The sequence below is a fragment of the Anas platyrhynchos genome, chromosome 4 (assembly GCF_047663525.1).
Source record: "Anas platyrhynchos isolate ZD024472 breed Pekin duck chromosome 4, IASCAAS_PekinDuck_T2T, whole genome shotgun sequence".
Taxonomy (NCBI): domain Eukaryota; kingdom Metazoa; phylum Chordata; class Aves; order Anseriformes; family Anatidae; genus Anas; species Anas platyrhynchos.
In genome coordinates, this window is record NC_092590.1 from 68717245 (window position 1) to 68739718 (window position 22474).

The following is a 22474-nucleotide window of genomic DNA, read 5'->3' on the forward strand; positions in this document are numbered from 1 at the left end:
TGTTAAAAAACAAAAACACACCTACCAATCCCTAATAAACGTAAGATGGTCTACAAAAGGGTCATTTGCAGACACACATGTTTAACATAGTGCAACAATCAGCAGATCAGTCTGGTCCCCTTATCGCTTTTCTGCTGCAGGTTTGAAGCAGACCTTGTTTATTGTTCTTTTGCAAACCTCTGTGAGATCTTTGAAGTGGTTGTGCTTCTTGAGCCATCAGGCACAGAGCTGCACCTGGGGTGAAGCAGACTGAGCAACTCTAATGTTAAACAAACAGCAGTCGCAGCTGAGGAGAGTGTATGAGTTATTGATAATGGCAGTCGGGACGTGCATGATCCATCCAAAGCAAACTATATGTTGTCTTAAAAAAGCAAGCTGGAGCTGCATTTGGTATTCAGACAAGCCTGATGTCTTTAAACAAAGATGCAATTTTTAAAAATACACAAACATATATATGTGTACATAAAAGAATCCTTTATAAGATGTGTCCAGATGAGTATCCTCCCAACTCCCTGCTCCTTCTTCTGGATTCATTATGCTTTTTATTATGGATCTCATACCTTGCTATATATCAGGCTTAAAACAGAACACTTTTGAGGCTGTCTTATCCTTACAATCAAATCCATACCATTTGTGGGGTAATCAAGCAACAAGCACATTGAACTACTCAAGGAACATACAGCATTTCCAAAATATACAGTATGTTTAAGAATTCTATATATAATTTTGTTTTTGTTTGCTTTATGATGTTTCTTCATTTCTTATAATGTTATCATGTTAATAATACTATAAATTTATTTAAATATAACACTTCCCCAAAGTCCAACATTGTTAATCACATATTTATCGTTGAAATTTCTCTTATTAATAATAATTAAAACAAAGGTACAAAAGCTTAATAATTTATTCAGTCCTGTCATTACTCAGGCAAAAAAATTAACTTTGTGAATTTTACCTGAACATAACTTCAGGATTTGGCCTTTGGAAACAAAGCTCCCCTCTATAATATCTGTATTTCTCCAGCTTACATTACTACTCATTGAGAGAGGTGGGTGCTACTGCAAACTTATAGTACATTCTCATAGACCATACAGCCAAAAGGGGATTCTGAATGAGATAACAGACCTGTAACATAGTTCCATACATTAGAAGGATAATTGGAGCTTTTCTCTTTATTTTGTAATTCTCAGGTTATTCTAGGAGAGTTTTTATATATATAGTCAGATAATGACAGGACAAGGGGGAATGGTTTTAAACTAAAAAAGGAAGGATTTAGATTAGAGGTTAGGAGGAAATTCTTCACTCATTGGAACAACTTGCCCAGAGCTGTGGATGCACCATCCCTGGAGGCGTTCAAGACCGGGTTGGATGAGGCCCTGGGGAACCTGATCTAGTGGGTTGCATCCCTGCCTATGGCAGGGGTTTGGAATTAGATGGTCTTGAAGGTTTCTTCCAAGGCAAACCATTCTATGATTCTGTGATATACTGGTGCTTTCAAATAAAATACTATATACAGTGTTATTTTGCTCTTGTTTCATTGCTGTTACTTAACTTGGGTTTAGGAATACATCAGACAGTAAACAGACAGGACAAAGACTTGCAAAGCCATCAAGCACATATCATTCCTACCTCCAGTCTGGTCCTGTCCACATCCTTAGGCAATTTGACACGAACTCGGTTTGTTACAATAAGGGTTTCATAAGGATAAATCTGTTAAAAAGACAAGAACATATGAACTCCAGCCAAATCTGATTCTGATTTGTGGAAATGACAGTGTGGGGAACTTACTAATATTAATGGTACATACTTGCATCCTTATTTGACAAATATTTCACTGGGACAAAATTAACAAAATAAAATAAATAAAAAAAAAGAAGCACATGTAACCTTGCTAGGAAGTGCTGAATCTGATTGTTCTTCCAGTGTTGGAAAAGCCCTTCTTACCTTGTATTCTGCAAGAGAATGAGAATAGGTTCACAGTTTAGAATTTATAGGCTGCTTTTGAAGTCACCATTATGAACATATAGGTACATTAATAATTTGTTATCCTACTACATTTCTCTTACAGTTTTCAATAGCTGTTGGATAACTGCATGCATTGTAAGCATTTGACCCCAATGGTCTCAATGCCTAAAACACTGAAGCAACAGTCCTTGAAATCAAAGGTTTATTACAGAAACTCCATCTCTTGATACCCTGTGAATATGGCAAAATTGGGAATTTCTCTTTATTAGAGGCTTTTGTGCAGAGTTAAGTCAGACTGTCATCCAAAAGTCCCGCCCATATTGTTCTTTACTGAAAACAGTTAAAATATACGGATTATTACAGGCATGTCATTTTGTGAACATACACAAAAATCATTAAGTTAATACAGTGTTCCAAGATGCCAACACCCTGCTCTTGGACTGACTCCAGTGGAAATAATGACAGCAATTGTTTTATTTTTGGGGGGAGTAGGGTGGGGTGCTCCTGCATCTAAATTAACACAAGAGTATTCTAGCTAGGCCAGTGTTGATAGATATGACTGCAGTATGCTCATCTATTCTCATATACATCAATGATTAAATGCTACTAAGACATCCAGCATGTTTCCATAGAAATATTTCTTTTTATGGTCAAAAAATTAAAATCAAAGATAAGTCTACTTTCCAAACTCTATACTCTCCATTACTCAGACAAATATTTTTATCAACACAGAGGCATGAAGTGTAGCATTGGAGTAAGACTCTTTAAAAAACAAGATTAAGTGTCTTGGAAAAAAACACCCTACTCTTCCCCATCAGAAGATGCATGTTCCTAAATTGCTCATCACTTTTGAAAATTCTAACCCAATTTCCATATTAAGCATACAGTCCACTTAAACTGTAATAAAAGAAATTAATGTAATGTAATTCTGCTTTTTGAATGCTGTACATCTTAGCCCTACTGTAGGACCAACAAGAAGCACAATGAACTTTATCTTTTTATCAGATATGGCTCAAGGAGTAATTAGCTTAAGTTTCTTCCTCTCTTTGACATGAGAACACCACCTATTAAGCAAAGAGAATCATGGAGGCTGTTGCCATATATTCAGAATACTGGGATAAACTCAACATTGTTAACATCACTTTGTGATGCAGGTGTCAGGCCTTTATATTCAGTCAGATAAAAAGAAGATTCTCTGTGATGAACACGATACTGAGCTAGCTAGCTATCACTATCACATGAACCATGGGAAGATACCAGAATATTAACCCTTCTGGCAAGATGTTAACAAACACCTGCAAAGGAAGAAAACATGAAGCGGAGTGGAAATGCTACTGCAATATACCTTTCATCCCCCAGCTTGCCTCCTGGTCTGTTTCGTATTGGCCCATATTTTCAGGCTAAAAGAGAAGAAAAAATGCAATGTAACAGCAAAATACACCATAAACCAAACCGCACCACTGTGCACAATCAAAATACAGATCCTTATGAGACAGAAAGAGAGCAAAGTTTCATTAGAAATTGACCTAATTGCTCTAAGTGGGTATTCAGAGCACTCACAACACCCATCAATCTACAGGAGCAAAGAAGGAGCTTTGCTTGTAGAAGTGGATGGAGTCTCAATAAGTGTACATCAAACTCGGAGGTAGTGCAGGTGCAGTGTACTGTCTTCACTGTGAATTTCCATGGACCAGTGAAAGCTAGTGCTTGGGTGTTATCCAGGGAAGCAACTGCACAGTCTTATCAGCCCATCTCACCCCTAAGTCCTGTGGATGTTTTTAAGCTCTGATTCTTAGCAACTTCCAATCAGGTTGAAAGGTGTCAGAAAGCCACCAGCCACTGTCATTTGAAGACCTGGCATGAAGGTAAGCCTCAAATGCCTTCCCCTGAAATGCAGCCTTGTTATGACAGTCATCCCAGGAGACCTGATCACTTATGCTGCACTGAAACCTGTGTGTCTTATTCTGTTTTCTGCTTCACAACTGCAGATGCCACTAAGATCAGGGAGAACTGTCCATATGTGTCATAGCTTTGCTTGATCTATTGTCTTTTTCTTTTCTGGAAAATGCTATGACAATGACAGTTATTACAGGAGAAAGGCATTATTATTTTTTTTTTTCCACTAGCATATACACCATGTGCATATCCAGGCTCAGAACAAACAGCAAGGCTCCTTATTGTTTGTTTTTGTTTTATTGCATTATGCACCAATGGGATAGTTGATTAAAAACAACATACCAAAAAAGCTGGTATGAATCTTCAATCTAAACAGAGCACTTTCATTCTGAGAAGAATTTGATATAAAGGATTTGATCATTTTCAACTTTCCTGAAATTTTCAGAGATGAGGTTGCACCCCTTATATGGGACAAATGCTGCCATCTGCTGCTTTCCTATCACATTACATGACTTAAGCCTGCAAAAGTACAGCAAACACTGCATCTATACTTTCTGATGGCTTTGTTTCCTCAACAGTGCAGAGGCTGTGAGCAAGTTGATCTTTTGCTTGGTCCAGGTTACTGGTAACAGTTATTCTGAAAAGTCAGAAAAAAAGCTATTGACTCTGAAGTGGGGACAGGTTTATCCAAACATTTTCATATTCATAAATCTAATTTCGTCAAGTAGTGTTGCCATTGGTTTCTTTAGAGAGGAATTCAAGCAGTCAGGTAGTTGAAATATCACAGGCACAATTAGTCCTGTAATATTAACTCAAAAGGATGGACAGTAACTACAGAAAAATCAGTTCAGCTGCACTCTTACAATTACTTTCTTGTAGCTCCTTCTAATAACCTATAGTTTAACTAATCACTGGAGAAGTTTAGGCCTGCTTATATACTTATGAAGCTTTCATATCTTTGGAGAAAGGAGGGAATTTGAATGAGGTCTTATCCATATAATTTAGACACAAATCAATCTTCGAAATGCAAGTGTATCTACGTATTCCCAATTTATCACCATTAACCATACTGTGTTTTTACCAAAAAATATGAGACATGAACTGAGAAGTCAAAATATCAAATGCCAGAGAGAGAGAGACCACAGTATCAGTGATGGACTTTTCCTGAGGAATTACAAAAAGATACATAATAAAGAATTATTAAGTCTTAATCTGATCATAATTTTGTTATGTATTTTGCTTTCTAGGTTGCTTCCTGCCATTCTCTCTGCCTTGCTTCCTCCTGCCTTATATAATGACTACATGTATATATATACACATACCAAGAAGGAAAAAAAATTAAAAAATAAAGTGGTTTAAGAAACGCAAAGGTTATGGGCTGCTCCACCTTTGCTCTAATATCATTACTTGCCTAATGAAAGGTTTAACCCATCCTATCATTAATTCAAGTTATACTGTGGTCTGTTAATACATGCAGCTTGTACATTTTGGACCTTGGTTCTGGAAGAAGAATTAAGATTCCCAATGCTCATGCCACATGCAATCAAAACGAAAAGACTCAGTCTTACTTCTGCAGGCAGACAAACTGTAACCCTCATAAGATATGAATCTGTCAGGCAGGGCTCATAGCCAAAACACTGTGAAGCATTACTGCTGTGTAGATTTTTAACTAGTTGCCTATTTATGAAACCCTATTACATGGAGAATGCGTTTAAATGTATACCTACCTGATGCAAGCCGTTCCTTCCATAACCAGGTAGAGAAGCAGATTTAGAATATGGAAATCCTATAAAAGACATGATATATATATCATATTTTTTGTAAAGTCCTTTACAACTTAGTAGAACACAGAAATCAGGACAACAGCCAGAAACAGCAATTGCAAGGTAACTATGTATATTGTATTCATAGGATGAAATATAACTGAGTACTACTCATCTTAGAAGGATTAGTATCTTATCACTTAGGAGCAAACAAACGAACAAAAAAAAAACAGTCATTTTGAGTTCTTTAAAACTTACACTGCTTCAAGTGGAAAAAAACAAAAACAAAAACAAACATAAATGAAAGTATGGCAATGGAAAAAGGAAAATAAGTGAGAGCATAAATACTGAATATAAAGGTTCTGCATAGATTAAATTCACAAAGTGAGGTTACCATTAACAAAGTAGATCTAATATGGTGAAAAAACTTTTAATATCTAGGCTAATAAGAAAGTTTGGGTGTTCTCTTTGTTGGTAAATGGACAAAAAGTGTTTTAGACTAGTTTTGGTTTATAAAAATAATGCTGCATAGAAGTGGCAAGTTGAATCACTTTAAATTCAACAGAAGATGAAGAAATGTGTCTGTAGTAAACACTACTGATTTCAGTACAAGAAACTGATAAACTGAGGCAAAGAGTTAAGAGAAGTCACTTAGCTCAAAGAACTGAATGTACAAGTGTTCTTTCTGACAAAAATGCTAGCAATTTGTATCCAAAGGGGAATGAAGGAAGGGAATTCAGACCCAATGGATTAATAAGTACCCTAAGGAGATTATTAGGAATAACCACATAGAAAGAAAAAACAAAAGATGGATCAGCAAAGAGCTCACAGTGTGCTGAGATAAAGTGAGAACTGCCAGGAGTCAAACTGAGTTAAACATTGAATATGATATTAAAACAAATAGCAAAAGGTTCTGCAGCTACACAAACAAAAAGAGAACAAGAAAAGAAGAAATGGGATCACTGGGAGTTATGCTGTGTCAGTACACAAGACGAAACCTAGGTAGGACTCCAAGACTAAAGGATTATTTCACCTCAGCTTTTAGGAACAAATTTAGAGTACGGAGCAATGATAGAAAAAGCTAATACAATAAGGGTATGCAAATGAATCACAATTGTGACAGAAACATAATTCAAAGCACTCTGTACTTAAACAAGGGAGCCAATAAGCTCACAAAAGATTAGAAGTCCAATTGCTTACATCATTAGAGAACAGCAATTGCAGTTTTTGTGTTTGAGAAGGGAAAAAGGTAGTCAGGACTTATCAGTTTGCAACAGAAAACGTTAGGAAAGACTAAATAAAAACATAGAAGTAAACAGAAAATCAATTATATTCATGTAGATTTTGATTGGTGTAACATAAAATTTAGAGACAGCGTCATAGTACCCTGGTAGTTTTCTTTGCTAAGAGAAACAACTTCCACGCAAAATAAATTTTATTGGATCTCATCTAAATGTTCCATATGTTGCCAAAGATGAAATTAAAGCTTCTGGAGAAGATGGAATTTATCAGAGGAATTTTAAGGTCAGTAGGGAAAAAAGGAAATGTGAGAAATAGTAAAAACTGAGCTGTTCTCACTAGAGAGGGAACCGTCAGCATTAACTGGTGTCGAGTTGAAATTCCTTAATATTTTCACTAATAAACTGGACACCAAAAATAGTAATGGGCTAATAAACTTGGCTGTCTACACAGAAGTATAAAGAATTGCCAATATAGAGGAGGATTCCCCAATCATTAACTGGGAAAATCTTAATCATAAAAGTAGTTGAAATGGGATGCAATTTAGTAATTCATGGGGAAAATTGTACTTAGGGACTAATAAATATCCCAAACTTCTGCTATTTAAGCTCAGAGCTCATCATTTGGAAACAATGTGGAAGGAGACAGGCATAGTTATACAGCAACAAGGTGACCATTATAAATACACTTATTAACCTAAGTGTAAAAATGACAAAAGTTGGAAATGGCTGTCTTGATACCTTCAAGATATGGAAATAATTGTACTGACAGGACATCATGGAAGGATGTTCTGTTCAGGTGGGTTAAATTAACTTCACTAGAACAATGGTCTACAGGATAACTGGGGCAATGAAAGCTCATCATATGAAAAATGGCTTTATGAAATTGACTTTTAATTTAGGAAAATGAAGACAAAAGTAAGAGATGTTTTAGAAATAAGATCTAACATCATCGAAGGAGTGGTATAAATTGTGAGCATATAAATTTGTTGGCATCTTGGCTACAGAGAAGGTGAGTGGGATTTGTTCTTTTGCCAAATTTGTCAGTTACAAGGGAAAAATACACTAAGGAAGAGATCATGGCTTGAAAACAAACACAATTCATTTTAGTACGTAGACGCTCGGGAGTTGCCTCCCAGGCTGCCAGGACTGAGCCACATTTACAGGCACAAGCGACATCGTGTGGCTGGCTGGAAAAAACCCAAGAGGTGTATAAAGCTGAAAGAGCTCAGAACATACTAATAAGAAAAGAGCCAGTGACTCCAGCTGGAAAAAACATTTCACTTAGTTTCTGTTTCTCTGTTTCCCATGAACTTATTTGTGAAATTAAAAATGTTTTATTTTGCTTTTTTTTTTTTTTTAATATAAAAATAACAGCAAAAGCCACCTACTGCTCATTATCACATCCAAATGCAGTTGTACTTTTATAGAAAATTTTCACAAATTTTCTGGGGTAACTGATCAAGATACAGTAATCAGTCTCTATAATTAGGCACTATCTGAACATCAGATACTCTCTGCATGGGCACGGATCCTGCTTTTTCCAATACGACATTCACTCTAACCTGGATATTCTGAGGCTGTTTTTCTGCACATCAGGTACACATTAACAGCAGGAGTTACACTCCTTGTTAGATATTTAACTTCATAAATATGTGAAGTTAAAATAATGATTAATGGTAAACAATAAACTATAAAAAACCTACACATATAGAAACAAGACAGATTTATGCAGGTGGATGTAAGGAGATGCTGTCCCTGTCACTTAGTCTTCAACATGGCTGGACACAAGCAAGCTCCACTCCAGATACCTGCCAATTATACAAGCCTCATACATAAGTACTTTGATGTTAGATATATTCTTCTGGGAATGTAGCTAGAGTAATGTGACTAATTATCTTCTAGACCAGAATACCATTCTTTGGTTTGCTCAGAGGCTAGATGAACGAATGCAGGGCTCTGCACAATGTTTGGACACATTTCCAGAGATTCACAGTCAGATGACTGCTAACCCTTCTATTCTGTATGTAACTGTTTGCACCAAGCCTGTATCTGAAAAGTTTATTTTCTTTGATACTCACTGACTATGCCACAGAGACAGGGCTAAATGTCAGGTTAAAGATCTGGCCACTCTCAACCATAAGTGCAAAAGGGAGAAAAGTTACTGTTTAGGTGTTAATGAATTATAGATGTTAATAACTGTAAATAATAGATGTCTGGTGTGAGAAGTGATCAGACCTGGGTTTTTCTTGCTCAGGAGTTTCTACAAAACATCTTGTGCACATGTATGCAATGTCTGGTGATGACTAAGGAATCAAATCCCTTCAGGTTAGACTAGTGAGACTGATGACCCAAAATAACCTTTCTTTTTTATCTTGTCACACCCTTGTGACAGGCTTTGTATCATCTGTTTTTCCTCTTTCTTGCATAGCTAAGCCATAATTTCCTTAATAGAAGTTGATGGAGCCAGCTATCACATTACCAAAATGCCCACAAGACTGACATCCTAGCCTTGCTGCCAGACATGCCTCACATTGGATACATTCTTTTGGAAAACTGTTTCCCCAGCTTTTTCACCCCAGATGACCTTCTACTGTTTTATGACATAAAGTGGAGGACACAGGGAGTGAAATGTCCAAGTTATCTGTTAAACTTTTAGTGATCCTTATGCTTTATCATGATATGGAAAAAATGGCTGTACTAATATTCAAAAGACAATTTGTATCAAGGAGTAATTACTACAAGTCAAAAATATGCTTGATACTACTACCCTGTTTTTGTTTTTTGTTTTTTTTTTTAATAGGTAGCATATAGATAAGAGCTTTTATGTATTAATGAGGGGCAGGTTTTTGTTGTAAAGAAATTCTCCTCTACAGAGAGATAATACAATTTCATTATATAAGCAATGCTTCTTACGGTATATAAACACTGCAGCCAAGTCTGCAGTGACCATGAAATGGTAGAGTTTAGGATCCTGAGAGCAGCAAGGAGGGAGCACAGCAAGCTTGTTACACTGGACTTTGTGAGAGCAGACTTTACCCTGCAGGGATCTGCTTGGTAGAGTACCATGGGATAAAGTGTGGCCTGCAGGGTGAGGGAGGTGATTCTCCCCCTCTGCTCTGCTCTTGTGAGACCCCACCAGGAGGGGTGTGCCCAAAACATAAGGAGGACATCAACATATTAGAATCAGTCCAGAAGAGGGGCACAAAGGTGATGAGAGGGCTGAAGCAGCTCTCCTATGAAGACAGGCTGAGGGCGTTGAGGTTTCTAAGCCTGGAGAAGAGAAGGCTCTGTGGAGACCTCATTGTGGTCTTCAAGTACCTAAGGTGGGCCTACAGAAAAACTAGGGAGGGACTCTTTGTCAGGGAGTGTAGTGATAGGACAAGGGGGAATGAATTTAAACTGAACGAGGGTCAATTTAGATTAGATAATAGGAAGAAATTCTTTACTATGAGGGTGGTGAGGCACTGGCACAGGTTGCCCAGAGAAGCTGTGGATGCCCCATCCCTGAAAGTATTCAAGGCCAGGCTGGACGGGGCTTTGGGCAACCTGGTCTACTGGGATGCGACCCTGCTCATGGCAGAGGGGTTGGAACTAGATGATCTTTAAGGTTCCTTCCAACCCAAACAATTCTATGATTCTTTCATTAATAGAAAACTAAAAATAGTTTCAATATTGAAAACCAAAGGTACCAAATGCTTACAAGCCACATAGCTAAAACAACTGGAAAATATACGTAACTATGACAGGGAAATGAAGCATAAAGCACTAGAGAACAATTTGGACAGGCCTACAGCAGGGCCATCTTCCTTTGTCACACTCCTTCTTGCTCGCTATGACAGCCCCGAGATGCAGTACTCACGGGAGTATGTGGCAGTAGTACCCTCCTGTGTTCTCTGGAAGTTTTCTCTGTCCGTTCCGGGAGTAAGAGACAGGGACCGAGTTTCTGAATCTGGGGAATTAGTTCTGGTGTCCATATCCCCTTTCAGAATAAGCCAACTGGTCTTTAGCTGAAATGAATAAAAAACAATTAAATCAGCCAAGATTTAATATCCAAATGCATGTCCTACTTCACCAGCCTGGGAAGTCTTGCTAACTTGCATGTTTATACTCAGTACAGTCTGTACCAACATTTATCAAATTATAGAAATTGACTATATAACAGGATTCCACATTAGATGTCACAGCTACTGAAAACTTTTAACTTTCATCTGGGCTGAGGATAGTTTCTCTGTTGCATAAGTTGTCCACTATGCCCCACTTTAGAAGATGTGCTATGTCACGTTCTTACAACTGACCTGTTATGACATTTTTCTTGTATGTTAACACACACCCTAAGCAAAGGTCAAACAGCCTTAGCTGAATCACCAGTGTATGTATTGAGACTGCGTAAAAATCCACAAACTTATTGTTGCTAATCTTAATATCCTTATTTCTTTCTTTACTGAAAAATGTAAATTCTAAACACTCTGGGTGAGACATTATGCTTAATAAATATTCCTGAAACTGTCTTTTGTAAAGACCTAAAATCAGTAATGCTTATTTTAGTTATATAAAAGAATACCTTTAAACATAACCAGGTTTTATAGAACAGTTCCCTCAAGAAACTCAGGTAAACTACCACCTTTTGTTCTTTCTGGTCATTACCTTCTTACTGTCCTGATCCAAACTTCCATCCTCCCCTTCTGATCTTCTTGATGCTGGAAGATTAAAGTTAATTTTAAAAATTGAAAGAGATTACTTTTTGTTTTCTCTTTTGGCTGTGTTAATGTTCTAAATATTCTCAAAAGGGGAAAAAACAATCCAAAATGAATCTGAAGTTGAGCAGATAATTGGATGCGTAGCACTACGATGTCACAGAACTACTTAACGTTTGGAAAAGATTATGGTAATACTAATTCTGTAGGCATACAGTAAATGTAGAAAAACTAATCCTGATGGATTTTTAAACTATCTTCTAGGAAGAAGCTACTTCTGTGGAATGACAGGTGGTTAAAAAAAATACATCATAACTTAGGGACAGATCTATATAGTCACTGCACCAAAGAGCAAGTCATTTGCAAGCAAATCTCCATTATTCTTTGTTACCATGATCATGAAAGAACGTATGTTTACATAGCTATATGGTGGTCTTGCACATTTGTGCCTCCAATGTTCTTCAGAATGTTAGGCAATGACGGCAAACAAGATAGGTACAAATTTAGTATTATCTCTTGATGATACCTGCAAGACTGGCTGTGTCAGTACAAGTGAGAGTGAAGGTAAGGTAAGGTGAGGTAGGTAAGGGCGAGGTGGTCCTGACCTTCACATAGCTACACTCATCATTTCTTAGATAAAGTAAAAGAGGACTCTCAAATTCACAGGGTAACTCTCAATTTTTTAACTATATTGCTCTCCGTAAGAGTTTACTATCAAGAAATATTTATCTCTTGTTATATTATTCTGTAACCTGCCAACTTCCTGAGAAGAAAAAATGAAAACTGAAAGCCTAAAAGATAGTCACTGAATAGTTCCCAACCATTAAATATATTTTTCCTGGTATTCTCTAGCAGAGTTCTGTATCAGAGACTGATTTGTAACTCAGACAGAATTTTACAGAAATATTTTGTGCCAAACTTCATGCCATTTCAGATTACTTCCAAAAATCTGAATCTTTCTTGCCCTTGTAACACTCTATGTTGTTGTGGGGAGAGTTTTAATGGTATAAAACTGGAGCAGTGCAATGTCTTAGTACAATTTTAAACCCATGAGAGCTTATAACAAGGGAATTGTCTGCAATATCTGAGTACAAGAGCAACAGAAGAATTCCATGCACAACGAGGCACAACGAGAATACAAAAGTTGAGGAGCAGAAGAGATTGCTCAGAGACAGAGGTGAAGAGGAGATCAAGTTGCACCCTTAAAAGTGCTGCAACACTCCCAGCTAGCTGGGAACAACTTTGCCCTCTCCAGTTCCCCAGCCAGCATGTTTGCAGAGGATCTGCCCTGCATCTAAACAACACAGTCAAAAGGCCACTACATTATCATTTCAGTGCTCTTCTGTTTCATTTTCTGGTGCCATTACACTGCTTGCATCTAGGCCTTAACTGGTTTTGTCAAGATAATGATACTTGAAAAATTAAAAAATTTTACTTGTCATTTTGGAAATACCCATGTGAAAATATTTCAATGCTTTTTTTTCTATTTTTTTTTCCTCTCAATATAATTAAACAAAAAAAGACAACATTATGAAAAAACCTCTGTTTTCACAATTAGCTAATAGCATTCTGACCATGGCATTTTTCTGATATGGCAAGCTGTTTCTTTGAGAAAGAAATAGTAGAAATTTGAACATAGCTTGTTGATTCATTATCAATGTGAAAGATGAAAAATTGAAGTGCCTACATTGCAAGAAGTTCTTGGACCTGATTTACTGATATTTTGGGAGCATACCGTAAATCTCCAGTTAGCAAGCTGTTCCAGGTTATATGGATGGATCTCTTTCACACTCAAGAGAAATCCATGCAGAGAATTTGATGCATGTTTGCAAATTTGTTTCAAGACACTGATGCTTTTAAAGAATAAAATGTATATATATATTTTTTTTAAAAAGTGATATCCAAAGTGTTATTCAGAAATTCCAATCATCACATGCGATCTTCAAAATAGTTAAACACCCAAGTTTTACACAGAGGTCCAGAGGAGTCCAATGAAAATCAAAAGAGGCCTGCAAAGCTTGCCCCTCCCAAGTTCCTGACATTACTGGCAGATAAATCCAGGTGGCCTGAATTTCATCAGTATTGAGCACTAGCTTCTCCATTACAAGGGATACTTGGTTCTGTTGTGAACCCTGATGTGAACTACACCTTTCACTTAGATCAGTGCTAGCATTGCTGCAGAACAAACTTTTTTTTTTTTTTAACTTTGTATTATGTTCAAATGTTGTTGAAATATCAATGCACAAAATAAACAAATAAATAAATAAAGATCACTCAGGCTCCAGCATGCTTTGATTTCTGACCCGATTTCAGACCTCTCAGCCTGACCAGCCTTGTATGAACCATTTTTCCACCAGCTTTTTTTTTTTTTTTTTTTTTTTCATTCTGCAGTTAAGTGTTTATAATAGAAACACAGAAGCTGTAGCTATAGCAAATCTGTTGGGCACTGCTGTAACTGAAACCTCCCAAAGACAAATGTTTTGAAAGAGCTTCTTGCACTTTTTGTTTTAAAGAACATTTTTGTGCTTGTTTGTTCAAACTTGGTCTCTTCAGCGAAGGAATGTTCTCTGGCTCCCTTTCAGCATGCATTAGTTCAGTGTCCCTTTAGCTTGAGGAGTTGAATCATCAGTTGCTCATGTGTTCATGCTTTAGTAGAAAGATTTATAGAACTTCTGCTGGGAGTTCTTCCAGAACAAAAGGTAAATGATACTTTTTTTTTTTTTTTTAAATGCAAGAAAAGTTCATTGATCCATTTTGTTTGTTTTTGAATTATAGTAAATTAAGTTTTGCTTCTCAGCAGAAACACAACTAGCACATATTTTCAACACATCTGCAATCCACACACTTAGAATATCTATAGTATATAAAAGAAAGTTTAAAGTGTAGATCCTTCTTAATGTATAGAGTTTGCTGACTAGATAATTTCACTTTCCACTTCAGTGATTACTAGGAACAACTCCATTAAAGTTAGTGGACATACAGCAGTGCAAAATTGACAAAATCCAGACTTTAACTGCATATCCAACTAACTGAAAACTGATACAAAAAGCCCTGTCCTGAAAGAAAAAAAAAAAAAAGAAAAAAAAAAGCTGCTCATTATAATCTTCTTTGCAAACCAAAAGTATCAGTAAAATTAAATGACACAGCCAGAATGCAAGAGCCATATCATCAGGTTGTGTATATCACTGAAGCTATGTTGATTTACATCAGAGCAAGTTCTGACACTTATTTTGTAACTTTGCATTTGCTCTTTCCAAACACCACTGTAATATTCAACTTTTTCCTTTGTCAGTATTTTTTTTTGCCCAGCTTTAGTACTTAACACTAATGATTTGTGCATCTAAAGAGAAGAAAGAATTGGACAGCTTGGGCAGCCTCTAAATTTCGTGGATGACACTAAATCAAGCACTACATCAAACAGATATTATCTTTTTCCCTTGGAGGAAGCATTAGTTTGACCAAGATTAGGATAATGTGAGCAGAAAAAGTCTATCTAAAGTGCACTGAAACATCAGCAAGTCTGACTTTGCTCAAAACCAGAGCAACCACAGAGGTTATCTAAATATTAATGATTTGAATGTGCAGTTACTTGAGCATGAAACACTTCAGTTACAGTGAATGTACACAGGGTGTTTCACCCAGCTGGGACATAACATTTGTCAATTTTGTTTCTACTAATACTGTATTGGATACAAACCAGAAGTTTAACCAAAACAGAAGTGTTGTTTTCCATGAAAGGTAGTATAAAAATTTTAACTACGTAAAAATATTATTCTTTTCACTTTGCTTATTGAGCATTTTAAAACAGCTAAAGCCTGTTACCACAACGGGAAAGTATATAAAATGTATTATCCTTATTCTGATCATGAAGACAGTGATAAATCTGCAGTTTCCTAACCTTTCACTCATGGAAAGCTATCAACTATCAGTTAAAGTATGTGAAAACACATATGCATGGTTTTCTCACTCTTGTATGCAAAGTGGGAAGTCACCTCTGTGCAGAAAGTGTTGCAGGAGTTAGTAAGATGGGAGAAGTTGCTCCAACAGAGACCTGTCCTTGCCATTAAGAGTGACATAGATATCTGTATTGCTTTCATCCCCTAAGTGCCTTAGGTATGGTTCGCAGTGTGATGAACATCCACTTCATTCTCTCACATCTTTCCAAGCAGGGGGGTAAATCATGGCTTTTGTTTTAGGGCAGATTCATATCATGCATTTCATTTTTATTTTTGCCTTTTTGCCTTTTGAGTACAGTAGCACCCCACTCATGATTCTTTTAAACAGAAATGTACTTCTGCACTTCTCAGGCATTCTATAACAGCATATGTCTTATATATTTGCTTCCAAAGATTAATAATGGAATTTAGCTCAGAAAAATGAATTCTGAATTACTAAGCCTTTATTATGAACAAAGATAATTGTCAAACACCACTGAGAACCCAAGTAGACACTGACACAAAGAAATTACAGTGATGGTAATAAGCGAAATATACAATAAAAATAATAATGGAAGAATGCAGACCTTACAATCCTGTATTTTTTTTAATATTTACTAGAGTATCAATGCAGATCCTCAGTGGCATAAAGCATCATATATTTCTTTCCATGGTTTGGAAACTCAGACAGCAACCTTGTTGCTGTGTCTATCAAAAGGTTTCCAATCGTATCTTGCCAATGTTATCAGATACTGAATTTGTTCCTAACTGCCATGGTGTGATTACATTAGATACCAATATTATACATCTTGAAGAACTTGCAGATGAGAAGTAGGTATTTCAATTAGGTGTTGGACTCAATGATCCTTGTGGGCCAATTCCAGCTCAGGCTATTCTATGATTCTATAATATACACCAGTTAATAATATATATATATATATTTCCCTCCAGCAATATAGAAGAGTTATTTACCAAAACTGGATATTCAAAGGCATGGTGTGAAAACAGGAGATCAACTTCCTATGTTTACACATTTTATACCATTATGTAAATAAGAAAACTGCTTTTAATATCTGCCCTAAATTACCAATACAAGTAAAAATATCTTTTTTGCAATAGAGAAAAGCAGACTGTACCATGCTGTTTGTAGATAGGAGGTTTCCTATAGATGTTATCTTTTACGCCAGTGTCTGAGGAAGAGGAAAGAGAAAGGAAAGAATAAAAGAGTAAGCAAGCAGTTAAGACTATGCTGCTCTTGTCTCCTCTCAACAACACTAAAATGCAAACACTTGAGCAAAGACTGCTGATTATTTCATCGGTTTGTCATTCAGTGCTTATTACAAGAGAATGCAGCCTTACCCATCAACTTTATTTAAAACAGTGCCTACGCCTACCTAAATAGCATAATCCACTCTTAAGTCCCTCAAAATGTTTTCAGATATCTTGAGTGCTGCATTACCAATTTATATAGACAACAAAGAAACTTAATATACTCGTCACTATTTAAAATAAAATTAATATAATGGTAGAACAGACTACTATAAAACAGTCAAACTTGAAAAGGGACTATTTCTCCATTAATTAAAAGACAGATATATGGTCAGATATAGATGTTTATACTGGAAATGCCTAATATTCTAATATGAAATTCTATAGCTTGTCTACATATTGAAATGTATAGTTGACCTGGCCTTTCAGGAACTTTTGGAAAGCCCCCAAAACCACAGTCCAATGTTCCCATATCGTGTTGTAGAGATGTCAGATGTTACTTAGACCTACCGACCTGAGCAAATACAATTCCTAATTACAGTGTGTTCATAGAAACACTAATCCCAGAAGCTAAACATAATTAAACAAAGTATACCATTGAGCTTAGCAGTCAGTGTGCTTAGCAGTCAAAAGCTAAGCAGTGTGAATATAGATGTAGTATGCTTGTAACTGAATGCGAACTTGAAAACAGCATAGTATGTATGCAAAGACACAGCCTCTGTGAGCTTCATGGAGGCCCAATGTCTTTCACCAGTTTTCAAAGTCTGTATTTATGTGACTCTCTAGTTCAGAAAGTGAATGGATAAAGAAAAAAAGTAAAACAAAAAACCCCTGCAGCTAGGCTTCATAACATTTGCCATCATCTAATGCAAATTTTTATACCTAAGCACACAGTACTAACTCCTTTATTTATGAGACATTTTACAGATTTTCACTCAGTAATTTTCTTCTTTTGAAGCTCTAAATTCACAAATTAATGGGAAAACAAACAAACAAACAACATTTAGAAGAGAATAAACAGGTGTAAGCAATTGAAGATCAAACACTAAGCAGTGAAAGCCTACCTGGAATATGGAAATGTCTAGGAGCCTGCTGATAGACAGAAGATGAAGATTTGCTGTCTGAGTACATGGATAAGCTTGGAGTGCTCCGACCACTTTCACTGCCTCCAAGGGGAAGAGCAAAGAAAGCAGATAAAAGAAAAAAATGGAAGGCAAAGTAGAGTATTTCAAGCATAAAAGCTTGTTCAGAATGACTTGTTAATCCAACAGTTTTAAATAACTGGGAAACCATTTTCAACACAGTGAATTGGCTCAATCAACAAACATCTCATCAACAATTAATATCTGATAGATAATATCAGATTAAAATGCAGTCTTGCATCCTCTCTTTGAAACTAAAGCTCCTCTTTTAAAAACACCATAATGAACAAAATAAAAGGATGAGTGCATCCACAGTCTTGTAGTATGTTTTGCATAGTTAAGTGAATAACCTATCAATCAAGATTTTGAAAAGTTTAATGCTATGGTTCATAGCCTGCCCTTAAAACTAGTAATAAATTATTCAGTAGTGTTCAAAATATTTCAAAGCAGGACTAGACCAAAAAACAGATGTTACAGTTAAGTCAAATGCTCCTACATGTATCAATTACAAAACTAGATGTTGATTTTTTTTTAAATTGCAAACATTCCTAACAGATAACATGCCACAGCATTTTATATTTATGCAAAGTTGGATTAACAAGTCATAGATCTATAATGCCATAGTCACTTGACAAAATTTGAAGACATATATAACATTGATCAGTATCCATTTTTCCACTTGTTTTGTCAAATACTCATTAAGTACCATTCATTTCCTCTTAGTTTATTTCCCCGAAGCACATTCTATGGCATTATAGTGCAGCTTGGCAAACAAAAAAGTAAAGCTCTACTTTTTTGGGACTTGTAAAATCCAATTAATTTATAGCGCTTTTAAGCAACTGGAAGCCAAACATGACATTTATTCTAACATAAAAGGGCTGTTAATTTACTGTTATTATTTTAGTGCAGATGGAGCACAAATTTAATGGATAGTAATAATGAAATTATAGCAAGATTTTTTGGGGAAAGGAAATGCAGCAGTTCAGAGCACTAGATCTATTACTGAGTTCTGCCTTCAGGTATTGGAAGTTTTATAACCATAAAACCACTGGATTGCCATAACCATCAAGACTATGCCCACAGAAGGCATATCCACTGAACCCTTGCCAGATCTCTGTTGACTTGATGTATGATCGATGGTCTGTAACCAAACACGGCCTGGACATGCACCACTGAAATCAATAGGGTAGCGCTACTGAGTTCAATGGGAGCAGTAGCAGGCCAGATGAAATCATGATGATACACTAAGTTATCCATTCTAAATTTTGTCTCTGCTATTTTCACATTTGGTGAAAAACTAAAATTGAAAACTATTTGGCTGTTAACACTGAACACTCAAGAACAGTGATTTCCTGTTGGAATAATGCCATGAAGTTGATCTGGAGCAACTCTCTTATGAAGAAAGTCTGAGAGAGCTGGGTCTGCTTCATTCAGAGGCTGGTTAAGCAGTCGAACACGTTGCCCAGAGAAGTTCTGAATGCCCCATCCTTGGAGGTATTCATGGCAGGCTGGATGTGGCTTTGGGCAACCTGGGCCAGTGGGTGGCATCTCTGTACATGAAAGGGGGGATGGAACCAGATGGTCTTTAAGGTCCCTTCCAACCCGAACCATTCCATGATTCTATGAAAATATAACTAGAACAGGTGAGAAATTGAAATTACAACTGTGGGTGGTGATGGCCTATGGTCTTTCCAAAAAGGAAGGGAAGAATTACAGAATTACTAAAAATATGTTACACCACAATCAGTTTGTATTCAAGTTGTCTTCAGACAAGGAACCAGACGGTTATTCAATTTCTTGATTCCCACTTTGCTCTTTGAAGAAAAGCAGTGGTGACAGGTTTTCACTGTGAATTTATTAATTCCTTCTTTCTTTCCTGGTGGCTTCTGAGATACTTGGCCATCCCTACTAAGCAGAAGAAGCCTCAATTTCACTCCAAATTTGAATGCAAAGAGCAGTGGTGGCTACTTACTTAAGTAAATTTCCTGACAACTCCAACAACCTTAAAAATCTTCTAATGTCATTCATCCCAAAGTGATGTGATTGGAATTCCAAAGCGATTGGAATTTATTAATTTAAAAAGAAAAGGAAAGTTTTCAAGTGATTTTCACAGTGTATTTTTTCGTCATTTACTTAAAAATTAGCATGTTATTAAAAGCATACATGTATTAATATATAACCTACATGAAAAAACACTTCAGTGAACCCCAGTGACCCCCAAGTGCTGGCATTATACACCCATAGAGTCATTATTCTGGGATAGGGTGTCAGTAGCATATTCAGGGAGCCAGGAGGAAGCATTAATTAGGATGAATAAACTTGCAAGAAAACAGGAAGCAGGAACAAGTACCAGAAAACAACAAATCTGCAAACTTCTCTGTGTAAGCATCACCTGAAAGGAGCATTTAGCAGAGCCATAACCTCTAATTTGCTTGAAAGGGAAGAATTATGGATGGAATGGGGGAAAAAGTTCTACTAGGATCCCACTCATTCAAGTTGATGTATATTTAAAATATATTTAATATTCTGCCACTGATTTGGACAAACACAAAAGAATAGTTGCATTTCACATTATGCATATGAAAATAAGTATTTAATAATAAAGCAAAGTGGAGATATATGTAGGAAGTTCACACGTTGAAACTCCAGACACTCTTTTAATCTAGCCTATAATGAGTCTCTAAAATAAGACTCTGCCAAGAATTTGTCTCTTTCAAGGTTTGCCTTGTACACACTGAAGAACTTCAAATAAGGTCCCTGAGAAAATAAAACTACTGGACAAAGCAATTTTTCAAACCCTTGGTTTTGTCTTCTGCCACAAGCAGCTGCAGGATGTGATCTGATCTACTGGTCACTGTAGAGTGAAAAACCAGAATCACAAACTCTTCCCTGGATTTTGTTTAACTTGGAAAGAATCTGGAAAAGTTTACTTTGAACTTCAGCATCAACCACAAAACCCTTCTTGTGTCTTTTGGCTGTGGAGAGGATAGGCTGCTCTTTTAACCTTGTGTATTTTTGTAGACAACTGACCAGAGCTCAAACCATGCTCCCTTTTTCATAGTGCTTAAGGGACTGTCAGGAAAAGTGCAATATTGCTTATACCTCCATCCTTGTTGGCTTTTATCTTATTTGGTAGGATTTGAAATTTGATAACATGTTACATTAAGTGCTGTATAAGTTTCCTGACTTGTGTTTGAACAACAAACAGATACCATTGGCCAAATAAAGATGTCAAAGATTAGCCCTGAAACTGGATCCTTCAACATCTATTGGCACATGGTGCATTAAGCTAGACAAAGTTTTTTGAAGTCTAATTACGAACTCTCTCCAAGTTTTCAAAGCCAAATAAATGGGCTTTGGAAGCTGTGTTCCTACACTAGAAAGGCAAGATGCTTTCCACTGTGTTTCAAGTAAGCATTTTTTCACTGGGGCTTAAGCACTGACTTTATGTTTACTGACTCCATGCTCACTGACTCTATCAACTCATCAAGAGGAAGAGTTGTACCAAGCGTAGGTACTCTGGAGATCACATACTATGATTCTCAAGGGCATGAACTGTGACGCTTTCTTGATGCAAGACTGTTACAGAATTTATCTTGATGATATTTTGAAGACAAAAATTCTTAAAAAGGGAAGAAAAAAAAAAAACAAGTTATTTATCTGCATGACAAAGAGCAGCTCATCCTATTACTCTTCATGGAAGCTAGACTACTTCTACTGGAAGTGTACTGAAGAAAGAAGAGAAACTCGGTTATTTCTGTTGGAAAAATGATGAACCATGTAGCTTTTGGGAAGAACATGATACAAACTCAGTGAAATTAAAAGGAATATTGTGGCAGGTTTTATTTTTTCTTAAGGTAGTAAAAATTCTGTGAGCCAGAAGTTTAAAGAAATATTTTTATCATGATTGTGGACAGCTAGTTTTACAAAGATTAGTTCTATTATTACTAACCAGTGTATTATTTTCTGGATTTAATCAAAGTTTATTTATTTATTTGTTTATTTTAAAAATTAGTTTGATTTCACTTTTTAAAAGTTGAAATGGCAACAATAACCTTGGTCTGGATATGAAGCACAGAGTCCTACAACTCTATTCTTTCCACACTAACCACTTTGAAAATAAAAAAAAAACAAAAGTACATCAACACCCTCAAAAGACTTATCCAGATAAGGAAAAAATGCAGTCTTCAACTTAGAGAAAAGAATTCACAGAACTTGAAGAGGAAAGGGCAAATCTTTTCACTCCTTTCAGGCTGAGACATTAACTCAGTGTAAAGCAGTGGTTAATCCATACAACCTCTGTAGGGCTCAGAATTACCTATAAAGAAGAATTATAAACATGCTTGCCTGCCTCGTAGGAGTGCTAAAAAGCATTATAAATTACTGCTTGCAAGATATTTTAGCTTCGTGATAAAAAGTGTTGCAGAATTGCAAAATATTATAATTTTGATCACTCTACTAATAAATGTATGGGCAAAAACAGCTGCCACTTAAGGATTTCTTCCTCCAAACATCAGCAATAAGTAATTGCTGCTGCTCTGAGCAACAGCAGGTAGCATTGAACAGAAA

At 36.3% G+C, this 22474-nt stretch overlaps 1 protein-coding gene across 14 annotated transcripts in view; it reads right to left on the bottom strand.

The window, feature by feature from the left end:
* The window catches only part of ABLIM2 (actin binding LIM protein family member 2), a 138753-nt gene that overhangs the window by 12284 nt on the left and 103995 nt on the right, over nt 1-22474 (bottom strand). For 9 of the 14 annotated variants that reach the window (XM_038177901.2, XM_038177907.2, XM_038177913.2 and 6 more), the window contains 8 exons: nt 17828-17929; nt 16631-16684; nt 11510-11562; nt 10725-10872; nt 5589-5647; nt 3311-3365; nt 1888-1952; nt 1630-1710 (listed from right to left, as the gene is read on the bottom strand). In XM_038177901.2, the coding sequence (XP_038033829.2) occupies nt 1630-1710; nt 1888-1952; nt 3311-3365; nt 5589-5647; nt 10725-10872; nt 11510-11562; nt 16631-16684; nt 17828-17929 (617 nt within the window). The remainder of the gene's footprint in view (nt 1-1629; nt 1711-1887; nt 1953-3310; nt 3366-5588; nt 5648-10724; nt 10873-11509; nt 11563-16630; nt 16685-17827; nt 17930-22474) is intronic. The other 5 variants (XM_038177912.2, XM_038177915.2, XM_038177914.2 and 2 more) reach the window with 2 other exon arrangements.